Source organism: Nerophis ophidion, linkage group LG11, assembly GCF_033978795.1.
Source record: "Nerophis ophidion isolate RoL-2023_Sa linkage group LG11, RoL_Noph_v1.0, whole genome shotgun sequence".
Lineage (NCBI taxonomy): Eukaryota > Metazoa > Chordata > Actinopteri > Syngnathiformes > Syngnathidae > Nerophis > Nerophis ophidion.
The window spans coordinates 32,873,630-32,890,925 of record NC_084621.1 but is presented as its reverse complement, the minus strand read 5'-3'; the positions used below and the strand labels follow the sequence as shown (position 1 = coordinate 32,890,925).

Here is a 17,296-nt window from a genome sequence, read left to right as displayed (position 1 = left end):
ATTTATAGAAAGTAAACAGTATGATTTGCTGCAATACTGTCACTTAGTTCAAACGTTTGGTTTGTTGAAATTGTTCATGCATTGCACAGCTTTTATTTATTTTTTATCAATACACAGTTATGTCTACGAGGCAGGACATAACTCAACCCTCTTGAATAGGTTATATCTCTTGTTGAGTTAGCACAAGATTAATATATGAAAATGACAAATGAGGCATTTCATGCCTAGAATAGTTTTTATTTATTATTTAGTTCAATCCCAGATAGGGTGTGATTGTAAATCAGTTTAATGGTTTTGTGGATATGCTGAGACACAGTTAAAGTTCATTGTGTTCTTCATATTGTTTTTGCTGATGCACCATTTTTTTTCCTCAGGATTGTCACTAACTCAAAGTGTACTGAAAAGAGGATTTTTTTCTAATATGTGCGTTTTCAGAATGTGCTTGATCTATTTTGGGGCAAAGTAAAACAAAGAAAACAATCTGAAGTTTTCGTTGTATTTTGAAGTTATCATGCTATGATTTTACCAATCCAGCTCATGTGGAAGTAGAGTTTCCTTCATGCGCCTGAGCTGAAATGAATTTAAAACCCCTGTACTAAAACTATTTACTTTGTTTTAATTAAAGGACAAGGCATACATGGTACCCTAAAAGGATTCATGTTGTGATCAGATGCTAGTTTTTCTATAAAAAGCTGATCAACACTTGAAATTAATATTTGACTAGGAATGTGCCGATCGGTCGGTCTACAATCCGTATTGTCTGATTAATCGCCCTTTAAATGCATTCTAATGTCGATCACAAACGCTGATCCCCTACGGCTGATATGGTTTTATTTTGAGTACCCCAGTTGACAAGCTAGTGCCTAAGTGGGTATCTCAATACAGTATGGAGACACTCCCCCAAGTTAATAATAATAACCTCCATTACGGCAAATAAACTGCATTTCTTAATATCCTAAGTATCATTATCAAGTATTAAGACAAGGATAAACATGTTAAACACCGAGAGCAAGCAGGAGCAGGCATGCCGGCTAGCTAGCTGCTAAACTAGCTTTAAACAAGAGAAGAAATAAGTGCTAGTAAAGTTTAAGAAGTGTGGATGGAAGCGAGTTACAGCAGAAAATAAGCAGATATAAACAAGTAGATTATTGTCTAAAGAGAGGATAATATACCAACTCTTAACTGGTAATGTGTCAACATTGTTACAACCAGTGGTACACAGCACACAAGGAGGCTCAATCAATCCTTAAATAATTAATTGGGGTAATATCAGTATACGATCGATACTAGATTGTCTTGGTATATATTTTTATTTTCTCAATCTTTTTTTGTCTGTTTTGTTTACACGTTTTAGGACTCATTTCTTGAACACAGGAGGGATTTGTGGGCAAAAAGGATTTAAAAGAGTAATAGTATTTTTTAAATTTGGTTAAATGTTGTGAACTATTGACTTTGTTTTGCTCAGTTGTATGTAATAAAAAAATAATTAGCAAGTACTTCAAATATTGTGGTGATGTTGTCACTGTCACTCACGCTAAATCAAAAAATGTATAATCAATGCATGTGATCAGTATCGTTTTTGATATCCGCTGAATTTACTTGTCATATCTTGCCTGTTATTGAAAAAATACATTTTCTTTGTGTGCAGCAAAAGGTGCACCCTAATATGGTCGTGAGTGGGGAGGAGGAGTCCATGAAAGATCCTGGCTTGAGGAAGAGGATTAAAGAGATTACATTGGAAGTGGAAAGGATGGAGGGAAGGGGACAACTCAAGGTGAGTCACTAATCATCGGTTCAAAAAAAGCAGATGCTTACACAGTGATGTTGCTAGTTACGTGTATTGCGTACCAGTGATTACTACTTTGCACATTCTTGGCATTATCTCGAATAGCTTCAAGCACACCTGTGAAGTGAAAGCTATTTCAGATTGCAGGAAATAACTGTTTCCTCTTGAAACTCCTCGAGAGAATGCCAAGAGTGTGTGAAAAAGTAATCACAGCAAAGGGTGGCTATTTTATAAAAACTATAAAACACGTTAACAGTTATTTTCACCTTTTATTTTTATTTATGTATATATATATATATAGTGTGTGTGTGTGTGTATATACATATATATATATATATATATATATATATATATATATATATATATATATATATATATATATATATAATATATATATATATATATATATACACACACACACACACAGAATTGGAGGTAATCCTCCTTTTTCATTGTCCCATTTACTCTCTGTAAAGTACCCGTTCCATTGGCAGCAAAACAGGCCCAGAGTTTAATACTGCCACCACCATGCTTGACGGTACAAATTGGTGTTCCTGGGATTAAAGGCCTCACCTTTTTTCCTCCAAACATATTGCTGGATATTTCGGCCAAACAGCTTAATTTTTGTTTCATCTTACCACAATACCCAGCATTATTTTTGGAGAAGAAATGGTGTGTCCGTGTGTGTGCGCGACCTCCCGTTCCACTGTCGCGAATGGCAGGCTTGTCATAATGTAATTAATGTTCAATCTCGTTGTGCTTCTCTTCCCCGTTACACAGCATGAAGTGCAGCGTAGAAGAATAAAATAAATAAATATGATTAACACTTACATATATGTTGAAACAACATATAGAAGGCGCATCGACTTTAGTGACAGACTTTAGTCCGACTGACTGCCTGAGTTCAATTTGTGGTGCGCAGGACTCAATGTGGACTCGCAGGCACGTCTATGTGACTGAATTATACGATATTAGTCACAACTGTGAGAATCAACACACTTAACTAATTAAATCAGAAAAAATAATTTTTAAATCTAAATATTTTCTTATTAGACTTTTGTTTGTGTCTACAAAGTTTCAACTCCTGATTTAACATCTACTAAACAACTCTGTAGACAATTTCTGTTCAAATAATTTTTGAGTTTGTCGATAAAAAAACATTGTGTTCCTGAAATAATTATTAAACTTATTGTTTTTTTTTTACATATTTTACAGTACCTCAAATTCAAACCGAACTTTAACATATTTTTAGTAAGCTGTTAACATGTTTCTCCATATACTGGGTTAACGCATGCGCAGTGTTTATGGGCGGGATTAAAAGTTGTGAACCAGAATAGACGTGTTTATTCACCCATATTTAACATAAGCTACTGTAGTTTGGTTTAGAAAATATATATATGTATACAAGTAATTAAAGATTACAAATAATAATTTACCAATTGAAAGTGTTTAGTAAATTGCCAACTTGAAATAAAAGTCTTATGGTATTCAGTACACCAATGATAATTTGTTTACTGCAGAATGTTTGTGATGATGAGCAAAAACAGAATAACCGGTAGGAAGAATATTTGTTCCCATTACCCCCACAAAATGTACCGAAAAGAAGCAAAACCGTGGCCCTAAAACCAGGTATGGACCGTAGTGTGGGATAAACACGATTATATTATATATATATATATATATATATATATATATATATATGAACCAAATGACAGCTGTCAGCTTGGATCATATATTACCTCGATCAAACATGGCAGAAATGTCCGTTACAAGATACTGGAGCAGGAAACACTACGGATGCAACGGTACTCGCTATAATCCTGCACAGGACAATCCGCCTTTAATAATGAAAAGATTGTGATATTAATCGAGATTGAATGATATGAAAAAATGAATCGTGATCATATTTTTTGCCATATCACCCAGCCCTACTGTGAAGTATAACTAAATATTTCTGAATTAAGTTCCTCTCTATCGTTCGCCTCAATTGTTAGTTGGTAGATGTCTAAAAATATATCTCAAGTTTATAGTAGATATATACATTTTTGGTAATACAGGCAAACAAAAGTTGTATTATAATTTTAGTAATTTATTTTGGTGCTATTTATTTTGCTACAAAAATTACATTACATTTGAATGTTGTATGTCATGCTACTGGGCTTCACGGTGGCAGAGGGGTTAGTGCGTCTGCCTCACAATACAAAGGACCTGCAGTCCTGGGTTCAAATCCAGGCTCGGGATCTTTCTGTGTGGAGTTTGAATGCGTGGGTTCCCTCCGGGTACTCCGGCTTCCTCCCACCTCCAAAGACATGCACCTGGGGATAGGTTGATTGGCAACACTAAATTGGCCCTAGTGTGTGAATGTGAGTGTGAATGTTGTCTGTCTATCTGTGTTGGCCCTGTGATGAGGTGGCGACTTGTCCAGGGTGTACCCCGCCTTCCGCCCGATTGTAGCTGAGATAGGCACCAGCGCCCCCCGCGACCCCAAAAGGGAATAAGCGGTAGAAAATGGATGGATGGATGTCATGCTACTGTGACTGTTTTGCAAAAAAACGTAATATAATTTCAAGGGCCTGTTTACAATCTGTATGCGGTTGCCTGTAAAGCGCTAACTTTCCTTACAGTTGTAAATATTATCTTTCAGTAAACTACGCCGCACGTACTACTGCATTAAACACCATATAGTGAAGAGGTTCATTTGACCTATTGATAATAAATTTAAATAAATCTAAAACCGTATTTGAAGGAAAAAGGCGGAGAGAATTATGAGTAAAGCAAACAATGCCTTGGTGAAAGAAATAATACGTCGGACGGTAAACAAGATAAACAACATTAAAGAGCAGTGGATTTAAACGTTTTCCCCCTTGACACGGAGACTGAATGAACATCTACAACGCGAGTACAAGAAGGAATGCAAACCAACGAAACATTGTCACATCAGAAAGCTTAAAGGGAAACATTATCATAATTTCAGTAGGGTTAAAACCAATAAAAATCCGTTCCCAATGGTTTATTTTATTTTTGGAAGTTTTCACCATTGTTAAATCCACCCGTCCATTTTCCTGTGACGTCACTGCATGATGCCAATACAAACAAACATGGCGGATAGAACAGAAAGATATAGTGACATTAGCTCGGATTCAGACTCGGATTTCAGCGGTTTAAGCGATTCAACAGATTACGCATGTATTGAAACGGATGGTTGGAGTGTGGAGGCAGATAGCGAAAACCAAATTGAAGAAGAAACTGAAGCTCTTGAGCCATATCAGGAGACAGCGGCAAGGAGGACAAATTCGGAGATCTCCTTCTAACCAACGATTGCATCTTTTGACCACTGGTGCAACTTGAATCCCTCGATTAGTATGTGTTCGTTTGGCATTAAATGTGGGTGGAGGAAAAGGCTGGATGCAAATATAGCTACAAATGAGGCATAATGATGCAATATGTACATACAGCTAGCCTAAATAGCATGTTAGCATCGATTAGCATGCCGTGACCATTGATATGTCTGATTAGCACACTCCACGTAAGTCACCTTGAAACCGTCTCTGTTCGTGTTGTTACACCCTCCGACAACACACCGACGAGGCATAATGTCTCCAAGGTACGGAAAATAACAGAGCTGATTTGACTTGGTGTGTGTAATGTGTTTGAGAAAATGGCGGATTGCTTCCTGTTGTGACGTCATGGGTGAAAGGTCATTGCTCGACAGCGAACAATTGAAAGGCGTTTCAAACGCCAAATTCACCCTTTTAGAGGTTGGAAATCGGTTAAAAAACATATGGTCTTTTTTCTGCAACATCAAGGTATATATTGACGCTTACATAGGTCTGGTGATAATGTTCCCCTTTAAAGTACCAGTTGAGTGGAAAAACAAGTTGACTTTATATGCTTAATTGTTTCATTGTATTTAATAAACCATATCTAATTGTATTTACAATCTGCAAAGTTTGTGAAAATACTGTCTAAACATCACAAAATGCCACAAATTATGTCAGCCATTTTGAATAATCCGCTCCAAACGTCTTCGGTAATTTTTGTAGATTGACATCGCTGCAGCAACACTTCTTCACTCTGACCTTTGTATTGTATCAGTCATATTGGAAATACTTAGAGAGAGATGTGCTGTCCTTCAAAATCAATTTATTAGACATGAACATGTTTTTCTTTTTTATGCTTTCTAGGTTGTAAATAGATAAATACATAAAAAGTCAGCCAACAATATAGTCAATGATGGCTCTATATTCCACCCACAAAACCCTCCAAATAACCATCCAAAACCCTCTAACAATACTCTATGTACGTATCGTGACCTTAATATCAACCAAATATTAGCAATGTTATTAATATAAGCACTAATGCAGACAGACTATTTTTTTTAGTGGCTGATTGATAACACACAGCTCTTTGGCTGTGAGCTGGCCGTGATGTCCTGCTGCTCCGGTATCATCGCGTCTCGGCTCTTTTTACTAGGTTACAAACAAATCATGCCTCTCATCTTAATATTAGGAGGATTTAACCTTAAATCTAGAAGTTGTTTATATGTGACATTAAATTCATACACAAACGAAGACAGTGTCTGGAGGGAGACTTTTCCTGGCTAACCCTTCGTGTGCATCATGATGAATTCTTCATATAAACAGGAAGTTATGGACAGCCTATCAGTCGTCAGCAAAGTAAGGACAGACATTGTACAGTAAGCTATCGTCTTATGTTTGTAGTTTGTATATCTTGTTTAGCACTTAGCAATCCTCCTACATGATGTTTAGTGTTTCACTAAAGCTCGGTCTGTTTAGCAGAGCTTCTAAAACGTGTAGCCTATCCTCCTTTTTTTCAGGATCAACAATATAAGTTTAGGGATCATCATTTTTCCCAAAGTAATTGTTGTTGGCTCTCACAAAGTCTGCATGATTTGCATTTTTGTTGGTGATTAAGGTATCTGTGGTTCCTACCTCTGTCCCGCGATGTGTCTGGCTAGCTCATTATTTCTCAAAATGGCTCAGAAATATCCACGAGATTGATACTATTTTGATCATATCTATTTACTCAAACTTTGGAAGTCTTTCGGTCTCATACATCAAATATATATGATAATAGCTTCACAATGGAGCCAACTAGCTTTTCCGCTCTACTTGTACTAGGGCTAGGCGATATGGCCTTTTATTAATATCTCAATATTTCCAAGCAATGTCATGATATATATCTCAATATTTTGCCTTAGCCTTGAATTAACACTTGATGCATTTAATCACAGCAGTATGATGATTCTATGTGTCTACATTAAAACATTCTAGTTCATACAGAATTAATATATGCTAATTTTAAACTTTCATGCAGAGAGGGAAACTACAACTAAGTCAATTTACCAAAACTCTATTTATTAAACAGTTATTAAGCCGGGGCACAAAATGTCATGTTATTTCAAAACAGAACATGCAAGATTGTCAGAGGCATTTTAAAACAAGCTACTAGTGCACTTTTGTGCATGATGTCGCTAAGATGACATACCAAAACAACACTAAATTAAAGTGCACTTTTTGTACAGAACGCAACTGAAATAGTTTAAAACAAATGAAGTGCACTTTTGTGCATGTTGTCACACAAGACATATTTAGATAGGTGTCAAATTAAAATTAGCTGAAAAATAGGAAATCAAATAGTGTATGTCCTTTGCTATGTGGTAGGTTCCTGCGGACATGATCTCCTTCTGTTGTTGACAATTATTTTCATACGGTGTTGATCTGTAAATAGTTGCTTTGGCATTTTGTGGGTGTGGCACGGAACGGAGATGTTGACATGCGTAGTTTCAAGCACTCTTCATTCTCTAGGGCAGAGGTCACCAACGCGGTGCCCGCGGGCACCAGGTAGCCCGTAAGGACCAGATGAGTAGCCCACTGGCCTGTTCTAAAAATAGCTCAAATAGCAGCACTTAACAGTGAGCTGCCTCTGTTTTAAAAAATGTATTTATTTACTAGCAAGCTGGTCTCGCTTTGCTCGACATTTTTAATTCTAAGAGAGACAAAACTCAAATATAATTTGAAAATCCAAGAAAACATCTTGAAGACTTAATCTTCACTTGTTTAAATAAATACATTTATTTTTTTACTTTGCTTCTTATAACTTTCAGAAAGACAATTTTAGAGAAAAAATGCAACTTTAATAATTATTTTACGACTTTTAAACACATAAGTTTTTACCTTTTAAATTCCTTCTTCTTCTTTTCTGACAATTTAAATCAATGTTCAAGTAAATCTATTTTTTTATTGTAAAGAATAAAAAATACATTTTAATTTAATTCTTCATTTTAGCTTCTGTTTTTTCAACAAAGAATATATGTGAAATATTTCTTCAAACTTATTATGATTAAAATTCAAAAAAATTATTCTGGCAAATCTAGACAATCTTTAGAATCAAATTTAAATCTTAATTCAAAGTCTTTTGAATTTCTTTTAAAATTTTTGTTCTGGAAACTCCAGAAGAAATAATGATTTATCTTTGTTAGAAATATAGCTTGGTCCAATTCGTTATATATTCTAACAAAATGCAGCAAATTGGCTATTTCTGGCAATTTATTTAAGTTTGTATCAAAATGGTAGCCCTTCGCATTAATCAGTACCCAAGAAGTAGCTCTTGGTTTCAAAAAGGTTGGTGACCCCTGCTCTAGGGGGTGACTTTTTAAATGATGCTACAAATTAGCAGTAGGTGCTACTTTTTGTAAGAACGCTTTTGCCGCATACTTGTTCGATATCTTCCCGCTTGAAGCCAAACCACCGCCAGATGATGGAGCCTGTGCTGTTTTTCTTGGGAATTAATTCTTCCTTCATTGGTTACCAGATTCGCACCTTCTTCCTCTCTTATTACCACTCCGCGAGCACCACAGCTAATGTTACCATGCCGCTACCTCTCTACTCTGTGAGGGTGTATGATGTTGCTCACGCCAGTATCTGACGTATGTAAGAAGGTGCACTTGTTTTAGGTCTCTGGGAGAAGGAGCGACAAGAGTGAGAAGAGCCTGCAGTGTAATGCCGCAGCTAAAGGCAACTGCGTGAGAATTTATACTCGAATATCACAATATCGTCATTTTCTATCTCGCACAGAGTCAAACCCGCGATATATCGAGCCCTAACTGGTACTTAAAGATGTGTGTATAAATACATTTTAAATACCTATCAACATCACAGCATATATACTTTAAAGGTGGATGCCTTTCGTAATTTCATCTTTATTATTGATTGGACTGATTGTTTTAGGTGGTCATGAAGGAGCCTTCCACTGTGTCCGCATTCCAGGGTCTCCGTAAGTTATTCTAAAATATTTCCATCTAAAATATGGTGTATTGGGTTCACTGATTTTGCTACATCTTATTTTTCTGTTCTCAGCTACTACTGTTCCAAAGCCAATACCCCCACTTGGACCCGAAATGGGGACAAAGGAACCCCTCTTTAGTGAGTTGTTTGGCTGTTCCATGGTATGTAACTTATTTAACTGAACCATCGTTTTCCAGATCCGATGTTCAATGACGAGCGGTGTCCTCCAGACCTTGGTCCTTATGAAGAATATACTGATGACTTTGAACAGTTAGAGTTTGAAAGCTTTTCACCTGATCGCGGGTGCCCAGGCCCTGGTATGAGACCGAGACAATATACAGATGGACCGGGGGGTGATTTTAGGCTGAACAATGGACAAGATCGTTTTAACCCTGGCAAAATGTTTGACAAGTACCAAGGCTCCTCCATGGCAGGCAGCTTAATGGACTTACATGTGGAGAAGCCCTTTGACAGAGCACTCCCCATGGAACCAAAAAGAGGCCATGATTCTAATCCACTGCTTGATTACCTGGTAGGCACTTCATTGCGTCAAGAACATTCCCCCAACACTCAGGAAATAGGGTGAAATATAAAGATCCACATTACTTGTGTTTTCAGGAGACCTTCCAGATAAAGAATGAGAATGATGCACAAATGGTGCTGAAGGTGACACAAAAACTAACAGATATGCTGATGGACTTTAGACTGAGGAGCATATCATCAACAGTAAGAATGTAACCTTGATTTGCCTTTAAAATGTCTCACACTCTGGTTATGTCCACACAGCTGGCCAATTCCAATTTGTTTGCCCATATTGACCTGTATTTGATTTTGTGAAAAGCACAAATCAGACTCAGCCCTCTTTCGTATGCGGATATAAATTTGATATATATCAGATGTGACTGCAGCCTGAATGACCGTGTCGCATTCATCTGACCTATAAGCCATCAAAAAGTGATTAGCGTCATAATTCTTCGCCAAAATAAAAAATAGTGGACAGGTTAAAAATATATGTTTTAGAGCTTACATGGGACCACTCCTGGCTCTGAGAGAGCCAAAATCATCTTCCTTCTCAATCTCCTACACCAAATAATTAGGTTATGTAAATATTGACTCCATTTGAACAAAAATCCTTAAAATTGTCACAAATGCGCCAGGATTAAGACATGCGGGTCAGATAAGGGACACATTCCGTTCACGTTAGACATTCACAGAAGTCTCATATTACTACATAAAAAAGGTTGGATTTAACAAAATGCGAATTTTGGCATCGTACCCTGCAGTGTGAATGTAGCCTTACAGAAAGTAAATGATATCATGATATGTGTTAGATCGAAAAAGCTACGGAATTTGGTACCTTCATAGGTACGAAACGGATTCCATCGGAACTCCCAGAACTGATTCATGTAAAAGTCAAAACATAGCATATTTTATTACATTAGTTAAACGTGACGTCACAACCGGATGAAGACTCTGCACGGACTCAAGCAGTTGACAGGCACACAATGTATTTGCATCGGACCGCTTTTAGGTATTATTGCAATTTTCCATGCCAACAAAGTAAGCATGCCAAAAAGTAAGGCTCTGACTTTAAAAATGTGCTAGCTGGATGCTAATTTCCATTATATCATATGCCATATACAAACCCCGTTTCCATATGAGTTGGGAAATTGTGTTAGATGTAAATATAAACAGAATACAATGATTTTCTAATCATTTTCAACCCATATTCAGTTGAATGTGCTACAAAGACAACATATTTGATGTTAAAACTGATAAACATTTTTCTTTGCAAATAATCATTAACTTTTGAATTTGATGCCAGCAACACATGACTAAGAAGTTGGGAAAGGTGGCAATAAATACTGATATAGTTGAGGAATGCTCATCAAACACCTACTTGGAACATCCCACTGGTGTGCAGGCTAATTGGGAACAGGCGGGTGCCATGATTGGGTAAAAAAGCAGCTTCCATGAAATGCTAATTCACAAACAAGGATGGAGCGAGGGTCACCAATTTGTAAGCAAATTGTCGAACAGTTTTAGAACAACATTTCTCAACGAGCTATTGCAAGGAATATAGGGATTTTACCATCTACGGTCCGCAAAATTATCAAAAGGTTCAGAGAATCTGTAGAAATCACTGCACGTAAGCGATGATATTACAGACTTTTGATCCCTCAGGCGGTACTGCACCAAAAACTGACATCAATGTGTAAATGATATCACCACATGGGCTCAGGAACCCTTCAGAAAACCACAGTAACTACAGTTGGTCGCTACATCTGTAAATGCAAGTTAAAACTCTACTATGCAAAGCGAATGCCATTTATCAACAACACCGAGGAACGCCCCTGGCTTCGCTGGGCCCGAGCTCATCTAAGATGAACTGATGCAAAGTGGAGAAGTGTTCTGTGGTCTGACGAGTCCACATTTCAAATTGTTTTTTGGAAACTGTGGACGTCGTGTCCTCCGGACCAAAGAGGAAAAGAACCATCCGGATTGTTGTAGGCGCAAAGTTCAAAAGCCAGCATCTGTGATGGTATGGTGGTGTATTAGTGCCCAAGGCATGGGTAACTTACAAATCTGTGAAGGCACCATTAATGCTGAATGGTCCATACAGGTTTTGGAGCAACATATGTTGTCATCCAAGCAACGTTATCTTGCTTATTTCAGCAAAACAATGCCTAGCCACGTGTTACAACAGCGTGGCTTCGTAGTAAAAGAGTGTGGGTACTTTCCGGGCCCGCCTGCAGTCCAGACATGTTTCCCATTGAAAATGTGTGGCGCATTATAAAGCCTAAAATACGACAAGAAGACCCCCGACTGTTGAACAACTTAAACTGTACAAAAAGCAAGAATGGTAAAGAATTCCACTTTCAAAGCTTCAACTATTAGTTTCCTCAGTCCCCAAACGTTTGAGTGTTGTTAAAACAAAATGTGATGTAACATAGTGGTGAACATGCCCTTTCCCACCTACGTTGGCATGTGTTGCAGCCATGAAATTTTAAGTTAATTATTATTTGCAAAAAAAAAAAGTTAATGAGTTTGAACATCAAATATATTGTCTTTGTAGTGCATTCAATTGAATAAGGGTTGAAAAGGATTTGCAAATCATTGTATTCCGTTTATATTTACATCTAACACAATTTCCCAACTCATGGAAACAGGGTTTGTACATGAACTAAAATTAAGATGCACTTACTTTGCTAGTGTCAGGTTTTCCTCTAGATTGCCAAAATATCTGTGGCGGTGAGCGTGTGGTTACCATAACAGCGTATAATTTGCTTAAGATGGTATGATTTCAGGCAGCAGAGTAGAACAGGGCTTAGTGCTAGTACCTTACAGTCAGGAGGCCCTGTGTTCAATACTGGGTCTTTCTGTGTGGAGTTTGCATGTGTGGGTTCCCTACGGGAAGTCCAGCTTCGTCCCACCTCTAAAGACGTGCACCTGGGGATAAGTTGGTTGGCAACACTAAATAGGCCCTAGTGTGTGAATGTGATCATGAATGTTTTCTATCTGTGCTGTCCCTTCAATGAGGTGGTGATTTTGTCCAGGGTGTACTCGGCCTTCCACCCGAATGCAGCTGGGATAGGCTCCAGCACCCCTGCAACTTTGAGAGGGACTAGCAGCAGAAAATGGATGGATGGATATGATTTCCCTTTAAGAAGGCTCAAAAATGTATACTTACATTTAAAAACAAATGGGTTAAGGATTTGTATTAGCATATATTTATACATATATATTTTTTGCTCTATTTTCAATTGTTGCTGCTTATTGTACAATTTACTTTGATGAGAATTTTGAAGTGCCTAGAAACTTTTATGACTTTTTCTTTTTTCAGGACATCTAGCATATCTGTCTGATATTATAGAATGTACTTGTGTTTAGAGTCTCTACTTCTGTCCCCTGATGTCCCCGACAAAACGGTGGCTGCAGAGAGCATGACCTCACACTTGCGTCATGCTGCTGCTCCAGTTGGACTTTTGCCCCTTTAAAGCCGCCATTGTCCTCTCAATATTGGCACATTTTGTTGATCGTGGGGATATCTCGGTTACATTAAGTTATGCAGACATGCTGACTACGTCACAACATCCGGTATCAGCAGCGCTGTTTTTGGTGGCCCAATTTTCAGTGCATCACTGGTCAATAGTGTACAAATAGGCTATATATCTATTAATACTGTAACAATCAGCTTGTGGTAATTTTTATGTTTGTGTAGTTTATTTGATGTGTAAATTTCCCACGATCGCAACACACCGTCTGTGCCTGAAAGCAAATTGGCAAAGTGACAAATTGTCGTTTTGTGTCGGAGGAAGCACAGAGACTAAAGTGTAAAACCTGTTGGAATTGGACCAGTTTGTAACATAAGAGTAGGGGGAATCCTTTTTTATTTTCTTTGTCATGAAAAAGGGATGTTTTTGTCATGAAAAAGGGAGGGTTTTGTGGTTGGTGCACTAATTGTAAGTGTATATTGTGTTTTTTATGTTGATTTAATAAAAAATAAAAACTTTTTTTTTTTTTTAAATAAAAATGAATAAAAAATTATTCTGCGGCCCGGTACCAATCGGGCCACGGCCCGGTACTGGGTCGCGGCCTGGTGGTTGGGGACCACTGTCTTAGAAGGAGCAACTGTAACTGTATTTGACTAGATACTGTATTTCCTTCTTGTAAAGAGTGACGGCAGCCACATCAGGGACATTTTTGTCTACACTTGAACTAATCATTCAAAATCATTGCTTTACTTTTAATGTACATTTTACTTATGAACCAGAGGAAAATACCTTAGTAAAGATAGACTTTGCAACTTCTGAACGGGTAGCGGCAGTGGGTGCTCTTTTTTTTTGCCTTGTAATTCGGCCGTTTGGGACATGGGACAATAGTGAGCTATCATGTAAATACAACTCTTAAATAACTTGTAAGTTAACAAAATGCTGATACGTTCATGTTCAGAGTTCACAAATGTTGGTAAATCCACCCTGCCCAAAAGATGATTGACAGAGAATGAGAAGTGTTGCGTGCGTGTGTGAGAAAAAGATGTGTGTTCATGAGAATGAATATGTACCATACAATAATTTGTGCATTTTAAGCACGTCTGTTAGCCTATGTTCAGGGACACTCCTTGGCAAAAACTGATGAAACACAACTCTGCGTCGGATTTTTGGCGGTGCCTTGTTGGAGGCTACGCAGGGAAAAGAGGGCATGACGGGGTCGCCTATGTAAGTTATTTCAGACTTTACTAGGGAATAAAGACCCTGCACGGTGTATGGAGGTTAAAGCAAACAAGAAATGTGAAGCTACAAACACCAAAGCAAGGCTTGAGAGATTATCACCTCAAAAATTGAATACTTGTAAGTTGGCAAAATCACTGAAAGACATGCTTCCAGATCTGCACAACCAGTTTAAAATGTTGTCGACTTGCTCCCCTTTTATGCTCACAGACTTATATATGTAAATGCCACATTAAGCTGGTTGGATAGTGCCAATTACCGTATTTTTCGGACTATAAGGCGCACTTAAAATCCTTTAATTTTCTCAAAAATCGACAGTGCGCCTAAATAACACGTTGTGCCTAATGTACGGAATAATACTGGTTGTGCTTACTGACCTCGAAGCAATTTTATTTGGTCCATGGCGTAATAAGTGTGACCAGTAGATGGTGATCACACATAAGAGATACGTGTAGACTGTAATATGACGCCAGTAAACAACACCAAAACTTTAAATGTTCCATTGAAAATAAAGAACATTACACACAGCACTCAAAAATCTGTCAAAATGTTTTAGTATGACTTTGAAGCCGCACTGCTTGATGGGTTGTTGGCCCATCACGGCTTCCGTAGTCAGAGATACAAATATTGTAGGGCTAAAAAGGAGACTAGCCTGGCACATTCAATCTAATGGCAAATACCACTTCCTGACTTGGACAACACACCAAGGACAAACTGAAATGAATGCACATTTGTAAATTATACGAGGAAGTGTAAGAAAACAAAATATAACAGGGCAGCACATCTATCATTATCAATCAGCCCAGGGGTACAAAATAACCACATTTATTTTCATATGAACACACACAAAATATAAAATATCGGTACTATTGAGCACGGGTATGGATTCTCAGGTACTGGGAATTTGTGACGTATCGGTTGAAATTTAAAAGGTGCTAGGAATGGGTGTTTAAATAATTGGGGAACATTTTGTGGATCAACACTTTTGAAAAGTGTACTTAATTCGGCTTTGACTACCTCAAAATGCAATTATCACAACATCACAATTGTTTATTACGCTCATGTTTAATAGCCTTTGTTATATTGAAGCATTATGCTTTAATCTCAGGGCATTCAACTGATCGCAACTGGACTGTGTAGTTTGTCTTAGAAGATGTTTTGCCTCTTATCTAAGTAGGCTTCATCAGTTCATGCTTATAAACTTGGATTGGTCAGATGTAATCTAGCGGCTGGTGCATTTACCTCCAGTAGGTTTCATCATTTCATGATTATAGACTTGGATTGGCCTTTAAGACCCTTGTTGGAATATACAACTCCAATATGAATGTGTTTGTGATCTCCATTCTCCACAGGGTCCTAGCATGAGCAGCTTGTCAATGAACTCCGGCTTCTCATCCATGTCCTCCAGCCTACCAAGAAGCGATACCCGACATTCCCGCCCCCTATTTCGAGGTATACTTGACACACTTCATCTTCTAGCCAGGACACTATCCATTCATCCATTTTTTACCACTTGTCACTTTCTGGGTTGCGGTGGGTGCTTAGATAGGCTCCAACACCCCTCGCAGCCAGAACACTAGTGAAGTAAAAAAAAGGTGTGCAACAGCGTGTATTCTGGCTGCACAGCATGGCCAAGGCCCATCTCAGTGTGCCTTATCCAAGATGCTCGCTTTTGGAAGAGCTGGCCTTCCTCATATCCTCCAGTCAATTTAAGTACTTTTGTTCATGCACATTTTCGAGCCTAGTTCAGCATCCCAGGAAGTCTTGAACACAGGGTACACAAGAATTTTAAACTTCCAAAAAGCGATGAAAGGCATTCTGATTGCTTTTAATTGATAGACATGCAAATGTTTGAGATGAGGATGAAAGTACTGTAATGTTTCTTTGTACTAACTATCAAATATCGAAGTGCACATTATTTTCCTGCAGTGTTTCTGCATGCGTAAGTTTACCCACGGCATAAAAAGCAAGGCGATCGCACTCATTTGCCACGTAGATGTTAAATACAGTAGTATGTTGTTTGGACTGTAACCCATCATTCCATTTCCTACCACTTTCCCTTTGGGATCGCGGTGCCCATCTCAGCTACAATCGGGTGGAAGGCGGAGTACACCCTGGACCAAGCAGAAAGTGTTGCTAAGAAGGTGATCATCGTTCACTTTATTGAACACTTGATCAACAAGAATGTAGCAAGCAGAATAACAAATTTAAAACGTTTTAAACCAATGAACATTCAAACTGCCACTATCTTAGTCCTACTTCTATCCTGATGTGTCGTGGCTTTATTTGTACTAAACAAAACTATTTCCCAAATAACCAGTAAATAAAGGTCCATATACGGAGTTACATCCAGCCAGGAAGAAGACGCTGTTGTAGTAGTGTTCATACACACATTCCTATGTCGACACACATAAGCACTGCCTGGATTTTAATGACATTCTCACAAACAGCTGTTATTTCCCACGTCCAAAATAATGTGATCATCTTTTTTGTTGCAATTTATAATCCAGTCTTTTTGTCTACAGATCGTCCTCGTTACTGATGGTCCTCCAGATTCTAGACGTTTTTCTGACCTCATTCTTCACTTGGTGTCCATCAGCAGTGAATGTCTTATACACTTTCTGCCTTTTTATTTTTAACTTTTAGGTTTGTACAAAACATCAGAATCTTTCACTTAGTTACCAGACACATCATCTGATGAAGCAACATGTATCTACTGAGTTGTTTCTTTTGAAATAAACAAATTTCATCCAAGCATCACATTTAATCTGCTTGCTTAATGGACTAATAATATTCAAGTGTCCTTGGTGGGGGTTGGCAAAACATTGCTGGAAAAGTCTCACATCTGATGCAAGTAGACCATAAGAGGTTGTAACAACTACATTGGATTATTCTAAATAAACTTTTCTTACTTCTGCTTTCAAAACAAGATGCACACTTTCCAGTCTTGGCTTGCCATTTATAATGCGCAA

The 17,296-nt window shown here is 37.9% G+C and overlaps 1 protein-coding gene across 4 annotated transcripts in view; it reads left to right on the top strand.

The window, feature by feature from the left end:
* si:ch211-197h24.6 (uncharacterized) overlaps positions 1-17,078 on the top strand; it is a 36,741-nt gene extending 19,663 nt beyond the window's left edge. For all 4 annotated transcript variants that reach the window (XM_061915692.1, XM_061915691.1, XM_061915690.1 and 1 more), the window contains 7 exons: positions 1,649-1,774; positions 9,037-9,082; positions 9,166-9,231; positions 9,291-9,625; positions 9,712-9,819; positions 15,677-15,776; positions 16,850-17,078. In XM_061915692.1, the coding sequence (XP_061771676.1) occupies positions 1,649-1,774; positions 9,037-9,082; positions 9,166-9,231; positions 9,291-9,625; positions 9,712-9,819; positions 15,677-15,776; positions 16,850-16,866 (798 nt within the window). In that variant the 3' untranslated portion in view covers positions 16,867-17,078. The remainder of the gene's footprint in view (positions 1-1,648; positions 1,775-9,036; positions 9,083-9,165; positions 9,232-9,290; positions 9,626-9,711; positions 9,820-15,676; positions 15,777-16,849) is intronic.
* The last annotated feature ends 218 nt before the right edge of the window (positions 17,079-17,296 follow it).